At 36.6% G+C, this 23,539-nt stretch overlaps 1 protein-coding gene across 1 annotated transcript in view; it reads right to left on the bottom strand.

Annotated features, from left to right (window-relative positions):
• The window catches only part of LOC142345912 (glutamine--tRNA ligase-like), a 94,390-nt gene extending 71,462 nt beyond the window's left edge, over nucleotides 1–22,928 (bottom strand). Inside the window, exons 1-5 of the mRNA XM_075398362.1 lie at nucleotides 22,669–22,928; nucleotides 13,819–13,981; nucleotides 11,020–11,128; nucleotides 6,181–6,378; nucleotides 1,183–1,389 (exon numbers count right to left, since the gene is read on the bottom strand). Coding sequence (XP_075254477.1) covers nucleotides 1,183–1,389; nucleotides 6,181–6,378; nucleotides 11,020–11,128; nucleotides 13,819–13,981; nucleotides 22,669–22,834 — 843 coding nt within the window. The 5' untranslated portion in view covers nucleotides 22,835–22,928. The remainder of the gene's footprint in view (nucleotides 1–1,182; nucleotides 1,390–6,180; nucleotides 6,379–11,019; nucleotides 11,129–13,818; nucleotides 13,982–22,668) is intronic.
• Between the last annotated feature and the right edge of the window lie 611 nt (nucleotides 22,929–23,539).

The following is a 23,539-nucleotide window of genomic DNA, read 5'->3' as shown; positions in this document are numbered from 1 at the left end:
AGTAATAGTTTTCGTCCAACGCAATTTTGTTATTCCTTAAGCTCAGCTCCAACATACCGTTTGCCAAGTTGTTACGCTAAGAGATGTCGGATTTTCATGGTCTAAAATACAAAAGCAATCCAAATTAAAATCAAGATCCAGTGCACAGTATGCATACAAACTGTCCTTGAAAAACAACAGTTTCGAGGACCAAAAATCGAGCGGAAGACCCCCCAAATTGTCAAAAAAAATCAGAAAAAAAGTTAGTTGCCGATGTTTTGAAAGATCCCAAAACCTCACTGGAGCGAATTCGTGTGGCTCATAACGCTTTCTCTTGCTACGATACATTTTCCAGAGGTACAGTTAGAAGAATTCTCAAAAAATATGGCGTTTTTCAAGAAATGCTGCAAAAAAAGTCAGTTTGAAGAATAAAAGCAAGTATTTTCGTTCAAAATGGTGCATCACTATGCTCAAAAATCCGTTTTCTTTCTAGTAGAATGTTGTTTTTAGTAATGAAACGAGGGTGCGGATCTCCAGCGCCAGAATTGGTAAAGTTTTTTCCAGAAATGGAACGAGATTTCTTAAAAAACACAAAAAAATTGAATTCGGACGAACGATCACTTATGTTTTGGGGTGCAATACGATCAGATGGACGGAAATTGCTTGTTAAGTGTCCAAACAAGCTAAACGCTATCGGTTATTTGGAAATTTTGAAAATTTACGAAGAAAAAATGCATTTCCTGGACCTTATTTTTCAGCAAGATAATGCTCATGTGCATAAATCGAAGATTATCGGCAATTTCTTCCAAGAAAACGAGTGGGAGGTACTGGAATGGCCAGCATACAGTCCAGATCTGAATTCTATTGAAAATTTAAGGGTGATTTGGAAGCAACGATTACGAAAACAGCAAGTTTTTGTGGGAAAATTTTGAAAAAGATTGAAATTTGGAATGAAATTGACGCAGACGTCGTGAGAAACCTGTATGAAAACTATACAAACCGTCTACTAGACATTAAAAAAGCTAAAGGTGTAATGACGCGTTATTAGAGAACTAATTTGAACTCAAAATGTTAAATTATTTGTTGTTTCTATTGCTTTTTTGAAAATCTTTAGGTGTACGTAGCTTTTTGGTACCATAGTGTATTAAATGATGCGAAAATGAAGAGTTCTAATTCGATAAGATTAAATGTAAGAAATGTCACCTTAATATTCTCGTCTGTGACTATGTATCCGTCAGTTGTGTGGTTCTCTCCCACTTTGTGTAGCTTCACTCCCTTAAACATGTCCGCCTTCTCACCCGTCTCTGATTGGTCAAAGGAAGCCCGCCAATCTGATACAGACACTCCGTCTGCTGTGACAGCTTCCTTGCCAGGTGACATATTTCCCTTCATTTTAGGACTGCCGTTTGCCTTAAATAGTTCATTATTGGAAAACAAAGATGCTGAACTTTTCATTTACAAAGTTTACGAGCAGGAGAATTAAAAGATAGCCGACAGAGTGCCAACAAAAGCACCGTTGACCCCCCCCCCCTTTGAGACCCATCGGCACAGAAAATAAACTAAAAAAGTTAAAGGTTTATTTTCTAAGTATCAAAAAGTGTTGTAATTTGGTGTAGAGTTTCAGTTAGATACTAAAAGTATTTTTTTTTTCCAGAATATTTCTTTTTAATTAAATCTGCGTGGTCTCCATTATCTAAGAATCTTGGTTTATATTGACCTAAAAATTAAATGTTTGCTGATTATTTCTTTTGGCCAATCTTAAGGTTATCTCCGATCTCTGACATTTCTTCCTCTCTCCCTCAGCCTTTTAATTCTCGTTTTTTAATTTCCTCGCGTTAATGAACTGCGCTCAAGTACCCTCCTGTTGATTTACATTGCTTACGAAAATACTCCCCTCTCATTGGGTGAGTACAATAAGAATTCGGGCTTGTTTCTAGTTCATCAAGAGATTGATTCAGCTCAACACAAGCGTCTAGGAAAAGTTATCTTCACATTGCGTCCCACACAATCGGGTCGCTGATTATCAGACAGTTCAACTAATTGCTGCGTTCAACTACGGAGCTCGCGACAACAGCATATTAGCTGATCCTCGTATGATGACATCAGAAAGTGACTGAACTGCTCTGTCGAAGGCAATGGATTGTCCCACTGACTGATAATTTCTGCTATCAGCTAACAACGACATGCGCAATAAGGCCTTCTTCAGAGTCCTCGACAGACCGCCCAAAACTTCATTTGCCAGCGGGACGAACATAATTCCTTGTTGAGCACAACTATTTTCATACTGAGCATATTTTCGATCTTCGGCAGCTTCAATTGCATAGCCTGACTTCTCTGCCGCATGAGAAATAATGTTCGGCTGCAGAGAGGAAGTCACGGTTATGTCTAGAGCAGCAGATTGGCCAGATTTCCAACAAGGAAGATAGACGTCTCCTGGGCGTGAGTTGTTTTCCGCAATGAGATTGCGTTTTTCAATTATTGGAGACAAATTAGCTGCTGAACAGGCAGAAGCTATGCGATCGCGATTTCTATCGTGCCTTGAAATCGCATCTCCTCTTCCATGGCAGGCAACTGCATGGTCGCCAAACGTGTCCAATGTACCTGACTTACAATAAGGACATTTTCTTTCTTGATCATAAACCGCGATCCCGAGCCTGTACTTGACACTGACTTGAAATTCCTTAGCCGAAAGGTGTAGACCTAGAGCGGGAATTGGAGGCGCAGCAAGCCATGCTCCTGAATGAGGCAGGCATAGTGATTGGAGTCTTGCTTTTTCCCTAGTTGACGATTGATTTCTTATTAGGTCAGCAAGTTTTTCTTTATCAAGTGCTTCTTGGATCTTCTTTTGCGTGTGCGAAAATAGATTGAACTGTTCCAGACTCTGTTGTAACTCTTTAAAAGTGTCACTTTCTGAGGGACGCCTACTTGTTATTTTGTTCACCAGCTCGTCTGAGGCTAAAATTGAGCACACAAATGCACTTTTGTATTGCTCTTGTGACTGTCTGACGCCTAGTCCCGACAAACTGATAGGTAAGGAAGACTGCTGCCATGCATCATCATCAATAATTGAGCCAATAATTTGACCCAACACTTCTCTTTGGCCGTCATCGAAACTTTTCAATACTTCGAGCATCTCGTTTGATGGAGTGTTGGTTCGTAATGAGTATACTAGTTTCGGAGTTCCCAAACAGTAGCGAAGGATACCCAATGCACATTGAGGATCGTTGAGGTGATGTAAATTATCCAGCATAGATAAAATTTTTTGAACTCTCCTCTTCAAACAAGAAGCGACAAACTCTTTTGAACCAACTGCAGCGCCCAGAATTTCAAAGCCGTTTCCCAAATTCCTTTTTACTGCCTGATCAATGGAGGGTAAATCTTTAATTGACCACAGCTCACATTTGTCTTTTCTCAAGATTAGGCCTCTCTCGGGGCCTTCATTGGCTAGGATTTCAAGCGTTTGTTTGATCTGATCTTCAGAACCAGCAATAAATCCATCATCTAAGTACCAAGTGTGCTGTACCAAATCCGGAACTGAAGTCTTGATCTTCTGTATGATCGGCCATAACGTCGAGGAGAACAATAACGGTCCCAGCGGATCACCCTGCTGAACACCCGATTCACTTTGAATGATTGCATTGTTATAAAAGAGTGGTGTGTGCTGGGAGTAGCAAAATTTGGTGAAGGCGGCAATTCCTGGAATAAATTCATAAGTTGCTTTTAATAAGTGTGATCGCTTGACTGAGTTAAAAGCGTTTTGGAAATCAATTTGAAGCACGCCTCCGTCCTTCTGAGCACTTACTATGTTATCGTATGTATTTTTGGACGAATGAATGATTGCCTCAGCGCCTCCGCTAATGCCGACTCCCAATTGCAAACTGTCAAATAGCTCAATTGCTTCTGATTTAGCTTCACTTGCCAAGCATTTTGCTATGAGGCGTCGCAACACTTCGCCAACTGCTATTGGACGCACCCCACCTTTCTTTTTGGATAAAGCCGTGAGTGAAGCGCAGCAGAGTGCTTTGGAAATAAAAACAGGAAAGAGACCCCTACTACCAAAGTTTACAAACTTTGTTATCGCTTTCAGTGCAAACTCGGACCGATCAGATGCAGTGCAGTCTACTGCGTGCTGAAGATGGTCTGGAAACATCTTAGAGGGACCGGCTGCAGTGTGTTTGCTGAATGTCTTAAGTTGTTCATAAACTGCGTTTTCACTAAACTGGAACGCATTGGATGCAATATCGTCAGGTAAACTGACATCAGGTATGGGTTCTTTCGAGTGTAACTTTTCCAGTGCTTTGAATGTAGCTTTTTTATCGGGTGCAAGACTTTCAGAAGCTAAAACTTTAGCAGCTCGGCCAAATTGGCCTTGTAGGCACAACGTCTTCGCTCTGACCGATATTTCTTCAATGTTGTTAGTTCTCTGTCTTTTTGATTGTTTCAAGGAGACAGCTTCTGACCAAAGCTTCCCATATTCACCGGCGTTCCAACGATCAAAACGTTCAGCGAGACGTTGGTCTTGATTGCGCTTTTGCTTTTTGCCTCCGCGGTTACAAGCACGTATAACGCATTTTGAAACCGCAAAAAGTTTTTGCCAATTTGTCTCATTGTCTGGAGCCTCAACACACTCAAGAAGAATACCTGATAGCAGTTGAGACCGTCTTGCTCTGAATTTGATAGGAACAAAGCGACAGGTTGGCACGTACGAACTCAATATTGTCAACACCTCTGGCAATTTGTTACTTTCTGACTTTATTGAGAGATCAACACGTTCAAAGAATGAGTTATTCAACTGACTGGAATCAGTTGAATCACAGGAGATCAGTAGATTGTCTATTTTATTTGAGAGGTCTGTGTTAATTTTCCGACGGCTGCACAACTGCTCTTTGTATTTTGAGTACGCCCAAATTGATTTTGTATTGAACCAAGCGTCGTGCTCTGACCCCCAACCAAAATATCTTACTTTGGTGTACTGATCGCAGTTTTCTAGTACTTGAACTCTGTAGAGTTTATCTGCGGTATCTGGCAGAAAAAGAATTGTGCCTGCAGCTAAGTGAAAAAACTCTTTAACACAAACATTTTGCAACTCCTGGGTCAAACCCGTATGCATGTCTTCGCTGGTTTCAGGATTTTGTGGTTCACTTTGTGTGCCTACATTCTCTAATTGCTTTGCACCACTCTCGTCGAAATTTGCATTTCTTAAGTTGTATTTCATTTTGAAAAAAAACCACAGGTTGGGGGAACTAACTTTGGAAACTACCCCAACAAACAGAGACTGTTGTATGTTGTAAAACGATTGTTTTCACAGGCAAACCGCCCCAGAAAACTTGGGGGACAGACTGGGCTGGGGGGGGGTATTAGGAACAATCTCACCGGATATTAGGCACTTCGTCTAGTCCCACAGACAGGACGCAAAAACAGTAAGCTTCTGTAATTTTCTCTTGTTTGCTTGTTGATTTCGCTTAGCGAGCTAACAAAGCTAACAACGCACGTGCTGATTCAATGGACGCGAATTCATTGGCAGCGAATTATACTAAAAGTATACTTAATTCAGCTCCTAAACTGAAGGCTATTAAGCTTAATAGTAAAGCCAGCTAGCAACCGCTCTTCTAAACTCAGACAACCTACTTCACTGCAACTTAATGACCGGGATTTATCGATCGGTTTAATCTTTTGATTTTGCTCTTTTAATCTTACCAGTATTTCTTTTGTTACCATTGTGTAATTCAACGAGTAAAATAATTTATTAATTTTGGATATTTTCTGTTTTCTAATTTGTGAATACTTTTAGTAATAACTTGTTGAATACCAGAAATGCCGAGTCAAAACGTAACAAAACAACGCAATTTAATACCCCAAATTACTGTACCTTTAATGGTAACGATTGGTCCAAGATATGTCTGCAGTTTTCGTATCTATATATTGTTTCTTATAGCGCTTCAGTTACAAATTTTATAAAGCACAGTGTTTACTAAAATTTAGCATTAGCATTGCGCGCAAAAGGAAAAGGTTCTTTGTCAACCAATTTAAACGAGAAAAACTTTTTGCCTTTATATTTGAGATGGAACTATTTCACTCTTCAAGATCCTCACATGCCTATTAAGAGTATATTAAGAGTATATGCAAATCAACACATGAGTAAAATTTAATTCTGCTGATTATCACGTGTTATTTAAATCGAACCTCTCTGCGTAAACTTACTTTGCCAGATCCAGCTGTTGCAGTTGTGGTTGTTGGCTTCTTCTTCTTAGCCATATCCTCTTCTGTCTTTGGCCCCAACAGTGTCTCAATTTGAGAGTCCACAGTCTGTTTCAACACTTTCCCATCCGCCCACTTCATCCTACTCTCTCTACTCTTCACTTCTCCAATCAACTGACCAATTGGGTAGTGGTACCGCTCCTAAGCTCACAGCCAAAACCCCACTTTCAAAAGTAAAAACAAGAGCTATCTAACAACAGATATTGACTAACTATGAAAAACATTTAGGAAAATAAAGACGAACATAGCTGGCAGATTGCCAGAAAATCACCGCGACAGTTTCGTAGATTAGCAGTTTCGAAACGATAATAAAACAGATAGAGAAGAAAAGATAGAAAGAAAAATATATAATCTTTTTCTTAATCGTTTTGATTAAGAATCTGCATAACTTTTTGCTGTTTCTATTAACTGCTCTAAAATAAGCTTCAATTAGAGTGCCACACACTCAGTTGACCATATCTCCTTGAATTCAAGTAAAGAAAAGTCATTTTGACAGTGAAAAAAGTCGCACGGGACCAAAACCTTCATCACGCAAATGAACCAAAAACTTTTATCCAATAGGCGTGGAAAATGACCTCATGCACGCAATTCAGCAAGCAAGTCAAATTGCAGAACTTGAACAAAAGCGAGAAAGTGAATTAATTCACAAACACCTTTTTTTCGTTCTTCTTAAAAATTAGAGCACAGAAAATTCAAGCCACAAAACATATTGCTTCAACGTTCCACTTCTTGTTTCGGCGTGACCAAAATCATCACTTCAATTTGATTTCAAAAACTGAAAATGAAAGAATAGATGTTTAAAAAAAGACAGCACTCCAATACCATTCAAATTCCTTGATTGTAAAGAATGTACTCAATTAAGATCCAACGCATGGAATTAAATAAGGGCCTGACAGTCAAATTTTCCCAGAAACAACAAACTACGACAGTTAACAAAGCACATGATTCGGTATGCTCAAACAAAAACAAAAATCTTTGAATCAATTTAGAGATTTCATTTTACAAAAACCAACAGTAAAAACAACACAGTATATAAAAATTGACAATACGCGTCCTTAATATGATTACATAATACAACTAAATTTGGGAAATCAAGATTAGACTATGCAAAATGGGCAAAAACTGAAATTCAGCAAAAACCAGACATTTTTTAAAAATTAGTGGCATCAAGGTTAGACAAAACACAAACTACACATTAAAATCCTCAATAAAAGCAACGACTGTTTTTTAGATTAGTTTATTAAATGTACTCGTTTAGTAAGTAATAAAAAATAGTGATAAAAAACTGCTATGAAATCCGATCAAAAATTAGTTTTGTTTATTGGCTCCCAATTACGATTGCTAAGAATGAGACTCAATTAAAAGATCAAACAAACAATAAAAAGGAGCAACCTGTTTCAGCGTAATAGAGAGCTTTGAATTTCTAATGAAACAATTAATTTGATTATTTAAGCTTCATTAGCAACCAATGATTGATCTGATGATTAATCAGATCGAGTGATATTACAATGAAAGGTACAAAAAATTGACACAAAACGCCAAAAAATTTCCAATATTTTGTGAAAACAGTAGTATCAAAATCCAAAAGAGCATTAACGGTAAATTACAACCAGTCGCTAATGAGACTAAGTGATAACTCCACAACAAAAACTGAGCAAGAATAAAAATACTCATTTTTTTGAAAACAAGTTTTGAATAAGTATTGAAAACTTATGAATTGAAAATCTATCAATTGAAACTATTAAATAGCTCCTATAAGAGGTCTAATGAGGCCAGTCTTTGATAATACTATGAAACAGTAAATCAAAAAGCAATATAAAAACGGGCAAAACAAAAACTCATTGATATTTCATTTTAAAAAAACAGTGTCCATATAAAACATTAACTAAAATTCGATGAAATCAAGCAGAACAATTAAGCATGAATAAAGTTTTGAACCCATTAGTTAAAAAGCGGACAAAAACAGGAGAAATAGAAGTCAAATTGTCGGACGCTGGCTGTTTCGCTCCCTTTACTGCTCTGTCGTGATCAAAATCACCTTTCTAATTGAACTTCTCATTGCCATCGGAAAGTCAAAAGAAGTGAGAATAGAAAAAGACAGCACCAATAAAACAACCACCAAAACATTAGGATTGTGGAAAAAACCAAGAGAAGGCCAATAATAGATCCAACCATCGCTTTGCGGCTGTTAACAACATAGCCTCAGATCGCGGGACTAGCTGCAAAATTGACTTTCGTACCGTATAAAACAAATAGAAACAAATACAGAAATGAGTTGGAAAACAGTTATCACGGCCACCTAAAAAACTTTAATTCTACCATTCAGAACATTTTTGGATGCAACAACTTTTGACCACGGAGAGGTTCGAACTCCAATCCTCGGCATAAGAGTCTGAAGCATAACCACTCGGTTACCAGTCCCTGGTTAATATTTATCTTAAAACCAGTTTTGTTTTGGCAACAGAATTTCTGAATGCATGCAATAATTGAATCTTTTCCGCTTGTGCCCACCCAGCTTAGTGGGTGCATAATATTTACACTCCCCAGACAAACGTGTCATAATTTTACATAATTAATTATTATGTGATGGCACGTGCCCTGTAATGGGGGGAACATAACGTACGGGGGGCACAAACGCAACAGATCCCAATATCTTAGGTCACGCAAAATGCAAGAAATTAAGCGTGACAAAGGCACCGAATTCAAGCAAAAGAATGTTCTAGAACAAACGTAAAGCGAAAAGAGCTTCAGAAAACAAAAGACATAGCCGGTAGAATACCTGGAACGACTCAAAGAGTGGTGCGATATAAACAAACTAACATTACCTAATTCACAAATATCGAAAGAGATAAAAACAATCAAAAACTCGTAAACCAGACACAATTTTTAGTTACTAATGCAGGCAGGAACGTTAGGGGGGTCAAGGTTATGTAGGTGGGGGTACGTACTGGTAGCTGGGGGATGTAGATAGGTGCGGCGTGCGGGGTGTAGGCAGGTAGATAGGTGTGTGTGTGTGTGTGTGTGTGTTTGGGGAGAGTTTTTAGGTAGGGAGATGGGTAGACCGGCATGGGTAAGAAGGGGGTTAAGTAGGCAGTGGTAGGGTTCTGTATTTTAGATAAGAAGTAGGGACTTATATGGGATCAAAAATTCTAAAATTACCTTTCTCCTTGAATACTACCAAGAGTTCCCATTTAATATACATTAAAAACTAAGCAACTGTTAAAGTCCAAAGTTTAAAAACAGAAGTCAAATTTCAAAAACGGAGGTAAATATTTGAATAGAAGGAAGCCAGAATTCAAGTCATGAACAACCTTGCTTCAGCTAAAACAAACCTGTATAATACCAATACTCCTCTTCGAGTAACAAAAACCAAGAGCACTGCAATATAGCTACGCTAAGCTTAAAGTGTAACAGCTATAATAATATAAGGGTCACCATTATATCGGAAGAATCAGTAAAATGCAGTTCAATTTATTTCGTTCTATGAGCCAATCATAGTAGTATCAATAATTTTCCAACCTCACAAGACGAGTTTAGAAGCTCTGAGTAGTGATATCGTTTTAAAACTGAAACTCAAAACAAACCTCCACAAAAACAACACCAACGCATCAACTAAAGCTAAACCTACAATATAAGGAGAGACAACCAATAAACTTCCGCGGCCAAAAACCAAACCCAGTGACGCCCTATTCGAGAAGGACTTCTTCACGTGTCAGGCAGTTTCACCTATCACCAATGACCACAGCTTCACTTTTGAGAGTCGGTGTTGGACAGGTTGATAGTCGGACGAGTTGATTTATAGTGGGAGACAGACCTAGTAAACAAGACTAGACGAGAAAAAGGCTGCAATCGATAAAGTGTATCAGCCGGTCACAATTAGCTGGGTCCAAAGCAAAGCCAAAAAGGCAGAAAACGGCTCGTGTGGTCACACGCGAAGCACTGGAAGACCAGGATGCACCTGGAAAGGTCCCCCGGGTCCGCACGTGACAATGTGAAGAGTGGAGACAACAGTCCGAAGAATTTCTGACATCAGTCATAGCCATGCCCTGCCATCCTCCATTTCCATGTGATGCAGTGCTTTCAGTGCCTACGCTATGGTCAAAAGGCGCACTAATGCATGCCGGACAAACTCGTAGAATGTACAGTTGGCCACTAAAACCCCCAAGTGCCAACTGTGATGGGGACAAGGCTGTCAGCTACAAGGGCTGCACCAACTCCTAGCGATCAATGGCCTACCATCCATCCTAAGAACAGTGAGGATAATTATATGCATCGCAGCCAAGTCCAACAAACCAACCAACTTCCCAGTCCACAAGTTGCCAGGAATTTGCTAATCTCATTTTCTACTAAGGAAGTTAGAGATTATTGGTCTCGGTGCTAATATCTCAAGAACTGCTTCGAAGTAAACGATGTTGCCACAAAGTTGCACCGCAAGCGACCTTTCATAAATTCTATGTAGAGTTCAAAGATCACCCCTGGAGTTGAAAAATCTTCAAAACGTAGGTGCGCTTCACCTCAACAGAGAAGCACTGAAATGCAATTGCCTACATCATGAGTTTCCCACCCAGAGTTTTTCAAACAATTATTATTTTGCACATTATTGAAACAAACTATATGCTGATAAACTAGTATGCATTTTGATCAATAGCGTACAAGACTAAATTGTGTCTGATAAATTAATTGCCCTTCAGATAATTAAAAACTTAAAATTTTCATACAAATTTGCCACTTGAGAGCTCAAGACGACAACCTCGAAACCAATCCGAGTAAATTCATTTTTACCTCTATCAGCTTGTCCTTGTGTGATTGGATGACAATGGCAACAGCTTTTGAGATGTCCTCATTGGTCACTACAACTCCAACTCCACAGCACTCCTCAAATTGGTCCACGCTAAACAGCAAACAATCTTCATGAGTATATTAGACTGCTGTATTCATGATAAAAGGATTGAAACAAGGCCGATGTGACATACTAGTGAAAAACATTACTAACAGTTATCAAAAAGCAGTATTATAATGTACTTAATCTAAACGAGTACGTAATATTTGTGTTTAATTTCATTTCCGATTTGTTTTTGGTAGCTGAGTTATTGACAGTTTTGTTCGTCCCTCAAGGTTCACTACTAGGACATCTGCTCTTTTCAATCTCCTCTAACATCAATGACCTGCCCCTTGTATGCAAAATGCTAATACTATACTTTTTGCTGATGATACAAATATAGAAGCTATAAGATGTTCACAGGAATACATTAATGACAATGTGAACATTGTTACTAATTGGTTAAAACAAAACAAATTTGTTCCAAATCTGGAAAAGACTGTATATTTGAATACAAAAACGGAATCGCCCACGCAATTTAAGCTAAACCAAGAAACGATAAATGTTAAACCGGACTATGTGAGAAAACAATTACCTAAATAATGCGGCATTATTGCAAAATTAAGACACTATGTTCCTCGAAAAACAATTGATTGACTGTTAACACAAAAATTAATCCTATCATCCATCATGGAGCATTAGTATACTGTTGATGTAGTTTATCTTTGCTTGAAGCTATCTGTAAATTACAAAACAAAACCTTAAAATTGTAGCAAACTCATAAAACTTTAGGAAAATTCGATGCGTCCGAAGATTTATTTCTAAAAAATAACATCTTAACTGTCTATGAGTTGCATATTGATGAGGTTTTGAAGTTTGTAATGCAAGCAATCAATAGTAATCAATTTCACCTTTCAGTCGTCCTGTACTGATTAATTCAGTTTCAATAATTCGGCGAGAACAACTAGAAACATACCCGGCAGATCGCCGGAAAATAGCCGCCGTTGATTCCAATAAGCATGATTGGGATTGAACGAATAGAAGATATTGAAAAAAAAAATTGTACAAAAACATTTTTTAAAGAATGTACAAAAACATTGTACAAAAAAGACATTGGAATTTCGTAGTTGAACATACTTCTGTACAAAAGTTTGTACAAAAACATTGGAAATTCTTAGTTGAACATACTTCTGTTTCTTAGAGAGAGGCTACAGGGGCTACTATCAACACCAATAAGCATAAGAGATGGTAACTAAGACTTATAGGAACGACGTTCAAATAGCGGGCATCTAAAATTGGGCTTTATGGGTTTATCCCGTTTCTACTTCTGACTTCAATTTTTTATACTGACTCTGTGCATTTTGAATTGCTTTGCTGAACAACTGATGTTCAAATTCACTTTTAGCAGAATGAGAGAAGAGAGAAACTAGCCTACGGAAGTCAAAAAGATTTCACGCAAAATGTCGAAAAAGCGTCAAAATGGTAAAGCGAAAAAAAGTTCTACGACGTAAAAAAACATAGCAGGACAAGTCCTGACGTACAATTCAAAGAATTTTCATTGACTAAAAAAAACTAGACATAAAACAGACTTTGAATGGATTGGAAAAACCATTTAGAAAATCCGATCCGAAAAATCGAAAAACAGTAAAAATCAAAAGTGAAATTGCCGCATGTGAACAAAAACCACTAGCGAGAAAGCGAATTTTTGTTCAAACACCGTTTTCTCACTCTACTTTAAATTTAGAGCGAAAAAATTTCACGCCGCAAAACCACTCGCTTTTTCGCTCCATTTCCTGTTTCGGCGTGACCAAAATCACTACTCCAATTTGACTTCAAAAATCATGAAAATGTGTGAACAGATCTTAAAAAAAAAGACAGCGCCCCAATACAATTCAAATTCTTCGAATTGTAAAAAGGAGCGCTATAATAGCCGGCTGAGAAGATGAGGTCGGCTATTAACTAGTAGGATATTCAATCAGAACGATAAGAGCTCTGCTGTTTATTAAACTAATGTTTATTGGAATTATTCCTGCAAATATGAATCAGGCTACAAAAAAGAAATTTAAAGTTTCGGTCATAAAATCAAAACAAATCTAGTATGTAATGATGAGTTAAACAAGCTGATTTTCGAATCTTAAAATTATAATTCCAAAGGGCCTTAATTTTGTGTTATATTGATACTAGCTGTATGCTAATTTCTCTTTTGGGCAGCTCGAAACAAAAGGTTTGTTAACCCCGTAATCTGTCCGTGTTAATTTTCTATTCAATGATTCAAATAAATTCTTTTTTCTTTATCATTCCATAAACGGATAACAAATCACCTTTGGATGTAAATTGATTGAAACTGTCTAATGGTGGCTAGATCTATATCCTAACAGACGGTTTTTGATGTAGAGATGAACTCCGCCATAATTCTGCATTATTTTGCAACCATTAGTCTGCATAAGATCCAAAATCGGGAATTGCTGATTGATGTGTACAAAGTTTTTGAGTGAAAAAAATCCTTTTTATTCCAAGGACTGATTTTTATTCTTTTAAAACATTTCATAAAATTCAAGTGACGTGAGTTGAGCAAAAGAATGTCAATATAATTTCAGCATCAACATCATCAACATTATATTTATTAAACAAGTCACAGAGGAATGAAATTCCTCATAATTCCAGCAAAACGAGTTCTTGTATTAAATTTCTTTAATAAACATTAGTTAATAACTTTTAATAATCATATTTACAACTACACCTAGACTGCAGTGAGTACTAACTTGAGATCTCCAGTGGGGTTGTCGTGGAAGTATTGCTGAACAGCATTGATCTGCAGTTCAGAGGTCACTTTTCGGTTCACAATGTAGGGCAGCACACAGTCTACACTTCTGGTGTCCTTCAACTTAGTGGCACAGTGATACAACAGCTGACCCTGGGACTTGTCTGAAATGACAAAATATCATCTATCCAATGGAGTCAACGCTTTATGCTCTGTTGTAGTTAATATATAAGTATGGCCACGAAGCATTTTACAACTGGATATTTGTCCCTTATTGCACCCGCCCCCTCCCTCTACGGTATTAACCCCCGTCGCAAACTATCACACCTACATATTAGCAACATAACATGTGCACTCGGGGATAGCCAAATAATATCTTAAAAGACCCAATCTCACTCAGATCAGTAAATTTGCCTATATGATCAAGCCATACGAAGTATCAAATGATATTGGCCACACAAATTCAGCGAAAGCTACAGAACTCAATTCAATTCACTAAATTTCCTTTGAAGCATGCTCAATTAATCGAATTAAAAATTGAGGCCAGCAACGGATTTTAGATCCAGGTCAAACTTAGAAATACAATTTTCAAACCTCAGAAAAGAGAAAATCAACTGCAAATAAAATTAAAATTAGAACTGAAAAATTGCCGCACGTGAACCAAAAAATTTGAAACACAAAAATTTGTTCAAATAAGGTACTAAACTAAGGTTTTTTGATAAGTAAAACCATCATTTAGTTGTTCTCGTCCTAAAGGGAACCGTCATATCACAAACGATAAATGTGAAATTTGCAAAAATTCCGTCAAAACAATTCCATGATAACTAAATACCCATGATAACTAATCCGAACAAGTGAAAAGTTGGGAAACAAGGGAACAATTTTTTGACACGTGTAACCAAATTAAGATTTCTTGTCCTAGTGAAGTTTCGCCACGATTAATAACAGAAGTGATTAAAGGTTAAAACTGATAAAAATCACGAGGACAGACAAAGCAACCGTTCCAGAATACGGTATAATAATCGTGAGCAGATCCTTAAAACTAACTGGCAACCCAAAAACCCACAGAAGCCTACTCTCGTTAAATACTTTTATTGGATCTAGGTTAAGATTTTCAGTGATCCAAATGTTTCTACAACAAAATGCCCTCTGAACCATTTTAGAAAGAAAGACAGAATTAATTTAGTTGCTCGACGATGATTTACAAACCACATTAACAAATAAGGAGATCATGAAGATCGAACAATTTGCCGAAATATAAAAAAGCAATTTCTCTCAATTAGAAAAATATAACAAATATCAATTATTTTGCTGTTTATTTCTGTTTTCGACCTTCATTCGTTCCTAAATAAAACCGATTAACGTCTGGAAATATGGGGTGGAGGGAGAACGTGGCTTGATGACGGGGCAAAAAGTTCTCTCAAGGGCTTCAAACTAAGTTTTTATAGGTTTAAGATACTACGATTTAAAGCTTAAAATGTCTGAAGAATTCCATAAGCTACTAGAGGAGTCGTCTCTGTGAAAAAATATCCCTTGAAAAAACTGGTACATACTAAAACAACTCGTAGGAATTCTTAAAAATATTTGAAGTCAATTCATGACAAAATAAGCTCATAAAAACAATAAAATTATAAATTAATGAATTTTTGTATATTACAAGGACACAGAGCCAAAAAGTTTCCTTTAAGCGAGTGTTACAATTTCTGCAAAACAAGAAGCAAGTCATAATAGGCATAGGAATTTAAGATTTTTTGTCCTGTTTTTCCACAAATAACCGTTATGTCGACAAAACTGTAATCAGTTGGTATCTAAAAACTGCTTGAGTAATAAACGAAAATATTCAAATCCCACTTTAGGCAAAACAGAAGGCAAAAAAATCGCCTAAGAAACGGCAAAAAAGCTAAACACCTCCGATATCGTAAAACTCATATTAATTAACAGAAACCTTTAAACCACTATCAAAACAACCGTAAGACTAACAGAATATCATAACCAAACCTCTCAACCAAAAACATTTGGATGCCGCATTTCAAGAAAAAACCTTGTTCACTTACGGATATCTTTTTCATAACTCAATTTATTGCCCTCGATTACAGAGGTTTGAATAGAATAAAAACCACCCATTTTTCGCTCCACTTTTTAATTTTGTGCAGCACCCAACCACTGCATAATTGTTCAGGTGTTTCATTTCCTGCTTCTAAATTCACTACAGTAAAATTGATTAAAAAACAATACTTCACTTCGAGTCGTAAAAATGAAACCCATTTCAGTTTATTTTTCATTTTGACTTTTTGTAGCAAACTGCCAATAATTGAGTTCAGCCGCTTAAAATTATAAATGAGAGCATTTTAGACCACCTAAAAGTTAAAAGGTCAAGCGTGATAAAAGTCACTGGAAAAGTCAAAACGGTGAAGCAAACAGTGAAAGCAAATATTCTGCGTAGAAAGACGATTACTGCTCATAAACAATACATCTAAATCGTGAACTCTCAAGATAGTAGATTACTGACTGGCTAGCCAGAACAACGACATACTAAGTTTAACTATCATTTTGTAAAAAAAAATAAACTTTTCACTTCAGCTGACATTTTCGACCATTTAAAAACCAACATAAATAGAGACTTAGAACTTTAGGTCACAGATGCCTACAACACTCAAGAAAGAATTGCATGTTCAAATCAGAGTTTTCTCTCTTTTCAATAATTTCATTCAGTTAAAGCTTCCGACATATTCTTAGTTTCAATTTTTCAGAACCGTCGAATTGAAGCAAAACATCAGGTGAGTTGCGAAATAAAAATTCTGCACTATTATTCTTGCATCAACTGTCACTATTGCATGAAGTTACGAGAAGAGAAGTTATGTGAAGCAGAAATACATAAAACTTTCTTTTACAGTTCAACAACTCAAAATTTCCTTCACTTCTTGCGTAGTCGTTTTATTCCCCTCTTTAAAGTGTGCTCCGGTTAACAACTCTGTGCTCGATTGGGTGAGACAACTACAAACAAGTTTACAACACAACAACCCATGGCCTATTTAGCCATATCAGATTGGAACAGAGACTTATGCTGTCATGAAAGAGATCCCAATCGAAACAGGAATCCCAGCTAACCGCTCTCACACTTAACAACTCTTCCCCCTTTCAGTACAGTTTAGTTCACGCTTCACTGAGCGTGAAATTAACGTTATTGTCTAGACTAGTCATGTGTGAGAAAAGTCTTTGAGGCTATCAAAGTTGAACAAACCAATCATATCGTGGGAAAGCCTTGCTAGGCAAAAACCATTATAACAATTCTCCAGAAGTGATTCAAATTCAAAAAACTTTAAGATAGCTATGAAAACTAATGAAAAACAGTCAAGGATAACATGGCAGCAAAATTCGTCCAGGAAGACCAATAGGAAAAGCGATAACTGCCGAAGGCATTCTAGAACCAGATTTTTAAAGGAAAATTGAGTAAAATGTGTTTTTTTTAAAATGTGAGGGAGGCGTCATCTTAAAATTAAGAAATACAGTGAAACAAAAATTAGGATAAATTAAACAAAAATTAAACAAAATTGAAACAAAAAATTGAATAAATTAGCAACCCGGAAAAGAACTGTTCTCCTTTATTGTTCCCCTAGATAACGTCCAATCGGCAAGGTCAAACAGGTTTTTTTTGATTAAATGATGCAAACTAACAAAAAGTGTACACTTTCTATTTGATCTGTATGGACTAATTAAAACACACTAGACAATTGACAGAAAAATATTTTAACAGCTTCTGTCTCCAGGAAAGATAACAGCTTCAATTTTCAAAAGATGAGAGAGACTAGATCGCACAAATTATTATCCTATTGCTGTGACACCACTGTTAGCAAACGCTTATAATAGATACATGAACAGTCATCGGATTATTGTCAAACATCACTTTTTTTTTGTTTTCAGAAAACAAATCAAGAACAGTTGCCGCCCTACAATTACTTGCAAACATTTTCGGCAGTTCACAAATTGTTTAGATCTTGCAAAAGCACCTGACTTCATTTCACATAACAATACAAGTTGTTCCCATTGCTTAACCGGGAGATATGTCAGAACACAAGAAATACTGTAGGCATGTGGGTTTTTAAAAAAAGCTCTAAAAAAACATTGATCGTGAACAATTTTGTCAATTTATTCCATCGAACAAAAAGTCCTCGGAACAAAAGAACACTCCTTTTTAAGTCTTCAGTGCTGTCGCCTAACTTTAGGGCGTTAAATTTTTCCGAAAAAGAAACAATTGAGAAAGTGGCAACTTCTAAACCGACTATCAAATAAGGAGATAAGCTGTCGTCGAAAAATACGACAGGACAGGGAAATTTATAGAGATAAAACTAAGATCCGCTAAGTTTTCAACACTGATATCACTGACCAAATCGTTTCAGAACAACAACAAAGAAGAATTTCATTGTTCATTAAACTTTCAGGTAAGCTCTCGAATTGAGCTAGAAAAATAAGACAAAATGACAAAATGGTAAAAAAGCTTTAGTTAGAACTTACTTGGCCCTCAGTGTGTACAAAAAAAGAGCAAAGTAGCCACAAGCTATTCGACTATCAAGAAGCGATACATCAATCCACTGAGAAAAAAACTCAACAACAAAATCTGATTCATCACAATGACAAATCATGTATATATACACTATAGTACCAAAAAGCTACGTACAGCAAGATTTCTCCTTTTAAAGCATGATCCGTGCTTCATAAGCATGATTTGTGCTAAATTAGCAACCCGGAAAAGAACTGTTCTCCTTTATTGTTCCCCTAGATAACGTCCAATCGGCAAGGTCAAACAGGTTTTTTTTGATTAAATGATGCAAACTAACAAAAAGTGTACACTTTCTATTTGATCTGTATGGACTAATTAAAACACACTAGACAATTGACAGAAAAATATTTTAACAGCTTCTGTCTCCAGGAAAGATAACAGCTTCAATTTTCAAAAGATGAGAGAGACTAGATCGCACAAATTATTATCCTATTGCTGTGACACCACTGTTAGCAAACGCTTATAATAGATACATGAACAGTCATCGGATTATTGTCAAACATCACTTTTTTTTTGTTTTCAGAAAACAAATCAAGAACAGTTGCCGCCCTACAATTACTTGCAAACATTTTCGGCAGTTCACAAATTGTTTAGATCTTGCAAAAGCACCTGACTTCATTTCACATAACAATACAAGTTGTTCCCATTGCTTAACCGGGAGATATGTCAGAACACAAGAAATACTGTAGGCATGTGGGTTTTTAAAAAAAGCTCTAAAAAACATTGATCGTGAACAATTTTGTCAATTTATTCCATCGAACAAAAAGTCCTCGGAACAAAAGAACACTCCTTTTTAAGTCTTCAGTGCTGTCGCCTAACTTTAGGGCGTTAAATTTTTCCGAAAAAGAAACAATTGAGAAAGTGGCAACTTCTAAACCGACTATCAAATAAGGAGATAAGCTGTCGTCGAAAAATACGACAGGACAGGGAAATTTATAGAGATAAAACTAAGATCCGCTAAGTTTTCAACACTGATATCACTGACCAAATCGTTTCAGAACAACAACAAAGAAGAATTTCATTGTTCATTAAACTTTCAGGTAAGCTCTCGAATTGAGCTAGAAAAATAAGACAAAATGACAAAATGGTAAAAAAGCTTTAGTTAGAACTTACTTGGCCCTCAGTGTGTACAAAAAAAGAGCAAAGTAGCCACAAGCTATTCGACTATCAAGAAGCGATACATCAATCCACTGAGAAAAAAACTCAACAACAAAATCTGATTCATCACAATGACAAATCATGTATATATACACTATAGTACCAAAAAGCTACGTACAGCAAGATTTCTCCTTTTAAAGCGTGATCCGTGCTTCATAAGCATGATTTGTGCTAAATTAGCAACCCGGAAAAGAACTGTTCTCCTTTATTGTTCCCCTAGATAACGTCCAATCGGCAAGGTCAAACAGGTTTTTTTTGATTAAATGATGCAAACTAACAAAAAGTGTACACTTTCTATTTGATCTGTATGGACTAATTAAAACACACTAGACAATTGACAGAAAAATATTTTAACAGCTTCTGTCTCCAGGAAAGATAACAGCTTCAATTTTCAAAAGATGAGAGAGACTAGATCGCACAAATTATTATCCTATTGCTGTGACACCACTGTTAGCAAACGCTTATAATAGATACATGAACAGTCATCGGATTATTATCAAACATCACTTTTTTGTTTTCAGAAAACAATTCAAGAACAGTTGCCGCCCTACAATTACTTGCAAACAATTTCGGCAGTTCACAAATTGTTTAGATCTTGCAAAAGCACCTGGCTTCATTTCACATAACAAAACAAGTTGTTCCCATTGCTTAACCGGGAGATATGCCAGAACACAAGAAATACTGTAGGCATGTGGGTTTTTAAACAAAGCTCTAAAAAAAACATTGATCGTGAACAATTTTGTCAATTTATTCCATCGAAAAAAAAGTCATCGGTACAAAAGAACACTCCTTTTTAAGTCTTCAGTGCTGTCGCCTAACTTTTGGGCGTTAAATTTTTCCGAAAAAGAAACAATTGAGAAAGTGGCAACTTCTAAACCGACTATCAAATAAGGAGATAAGCTGTCGTCGAAAAATACGACAGGACAGGGAAATTTATAGAGATAAAACTAAGATCCGCTAAGTTTTCAACACTGATATCACTGACCAAATCGTTTCAGAACAACAACAAAGAAGAATTTCATTGTTCATTAAACTTTCAGGTAAGCTCTCGAATTGAGCTAGAAAAATAAGACAAAATGACAAAATGTTAAAAAAGCTTTAGTTAGAACTTACTTGGCCCTCACTGTGTACAAAAAAAAAGAGCAAAGTAGCCACAAGCTATTCGACTATCAAGAAGCGATACATCAATCCATGTTTATATACATTATAGTACCATGTTTATGGTTATTATATTATCATGTTTATATACACTATAGTACCAAAAAGCTACGTACAGCAAGATTTCTCCTTTTAAAGCATGATCCGTGCTTCATGAGCATGATTTGTGCTAAGGCGTGAAAAAAGGTGTGAATTTAGAAGTTTTAAGAGAAATTTCATTCTCACTTTCTCCGCTTAAACAGAAAAGATGGTTAAGCCGCTTTGTTCATTCACCGTTTGCCAAGTTGTTACGCTACGAACTATCAGATTTTCATCGTCTAAAATATAAAAGCAACTCAACTTGAAATCAAGATACAGTGCACAGTGTGCATACAAACTGTCCTTGAAAAATAACAGTTTCGAGGCTCAAAAATTGAGCGGAAGACCCCCAAAATTGTCAAAAAATCGTGAAAAAAGTTAGTTGCCGATGTTTTGAAAGATTTTAAAACCTCACTGGAGCGCATTAGAGTGGCTTATAACGCTTTTTCTTGCTACGATACAATTTCCAGAGGCACAGTTAGACGAATTCTCAAAAATAAAGCGTTTTTTCAATAAACGCTGCAAAAAAGTCAGTTTGAAGAAGAAAAGCAAGTGCTTTCGTTCAAATCGGTGCATCACTATGCTCAAAAATCCGTTCTCTTTCTGGTAGAATGTTGTTTTTAGTAATGAAACGACGGTGCGGATCTCCAGCGACGGAATTGGTAGAGTTTTTTGAAGAAATGGAACGAGATTTCTTAAAAACCAACAAAAAATTTAAGTTCGGACGAACGATCACTTATGTTTTGGAGTGCAATACGATCAGATGGACGGAAAATGTATGTTAGGTGCCCAAACAAGCCAAACACTGTCGGTTATTTGGAAATTTTGAAATTTACAAAGAAAAAATGCATTTCCTGGAAATTATTTTTCAACAAAATAATGCTCGTGTGTATAAATCGAAGATTATCGGCAATTTTTCCAAGAAAACGAGGGGAAGCTACTGGAATGCTCAGCATACAGTCCAGATTTGAGTCCTATTGAAAATGTAAGGGTGATTCGGAAGCAACGATTACGAAAACAGTAAGTTTTTTGGGGAAAATTGAGAAAAAGTATGAAATTTGGAATGAAATTGACGCAGACGTCGTGAGAAACCTGTATGAAAACTATACAAACCGTCTACTAGACGTTAAGAAAGCTAAAGGCAAAATGACGCATTATTAGAGAACAAATTTGAACTCAAAATGTTATATTATTTGACGTTTGTATTGCTTTTTAAAAAATCATCAGGTGTACGTAGCTTTTGGGTACCATAGTGTATATGGGGTTATCAGTGTATAGTGTATAAGGAGTTATTATCCACCTATGAACCCCTGGGCGTTAGTCATGAAACAGAAAATTACAAAACAGAAAAGAAAAACTACAAAATGACAACGTTTTTCAAAAAATGCTCCAATTTGGTGTGCAGCTTTATTTAGACTATAGAATTATACAGAACTCAATTTCTAAACTGAAGACTACAAAGTCCAATGCTAATACGAATCAGCATTCGCTCTAATGAACTTCTGGATTCTTTCCGTTTGTGCCCTCCTCCGGATCAGAATATCGATATCCCAACAACTTAGTGACTGGCGTTGATCCTATTTAATTTGATTCTGCTAATTTGACCATGGCCGTATTCACTAGATTGCGTAAATTGTTTGAATGAAATTTTAATTTAGTTCAGCTAAAACATCGAATGATGTAAGTCAGAAGTCAAGCAGGAAAATCATGAGACTGGCGTAGAACGAAAAATTAAAAGTTGAAACGTATCAAGAGGAAAAGGATTGCGCCTTAGCAATAGCAATTTGAGTAGCTGACGATAGCTATTAAGATGGTGTTCAAAATGCAAAACTTCAAAATTCACGGAAAAGTAAAATTAGTAAGAAGTAATACAACCAGTAACAAGAGGTCTTTCCTTACCAATGGTGGAGTTAGATGCCAACTTAGTAGCCGTGTGAACAATACTCTCCAATTTCTCAGTCAATTGTTTGTTCTTTAGAGTCTCTTTCGCCCTCTGTTCACTTAAACCAATTGACACAAACAACTCCAATTGAGGTGAGGCAACAGAAGAATCAGGCGAAGTCATTCTGTAATGCAGAACAGTTAGATGATGTTTGTTTCCCCAAATAATGTAAGTAGCAATTCAGTCAGAGTCTACGCACTCGTCCAAATTCAATAACAAATCTGAAACAACAAATGATAATAAACTAAATAGGTACATAGGTAATAGATGAAATACGATAGGTATTTGGCGGCATCTTTCACGAGTCACGCTAGAACAGTCAGCTGCATTTTCAATTGATTCTTTTGTGAAATTAGACAAAATAAACGTAGCCGATTGTATTCTACTGTAACCTGCTTGAGACTTAAAATTTAAAAAATTAGCCAAATATTTGCGCACTTTTCTTTGACTTAGTAAAACCAACTTCGGCGAACTGAATTCAGCTGCTTCAAACTTTGAACAAAAATATAACTAAAAAATTATTCGAAATCCTCTCGCGAGCAATTAACAAGTAACTTTATCCAGCAACCTAGTTTGAAATTTGGGTGGCTGTCAAGCAAGTCGATAGGCATACAAGCCGAGTTTTGAAAAAGGTCAAGTAAGCCGAAAACTTCCGAGATAGCGCTATCATAGATCGTCACTAGCGCAATTTCCGGACTACATACAACTCACAGGTGACATTCATGACTATGGACAACAGTTCGCTGAGGCTCGCAGCCACTTGATGCCTTGAAAAATGACTTAGTTTATCAAAAACACACGCAATCTTTATTTTAAAGAAAAACTATG

Source organism: Convolutriloba macropyga, chromosome 9 (assembly GCF_964194025.1).
Source record: "Convolutriloba macropyga chromosome 9, txConMacr16.3, whole genome shotgun sequence".
NCBI lineage: Eukaryota > Metazoa > Xenacoelomorpha > Acoela > Convolutidae > Convolutriloba > Convolutriloba macropyga.
The sequence above is the reverse complement of the archived record's forward strand: the minus strand, read 5'-3'. Positions and strand labels throughout refer to the sequence as shown.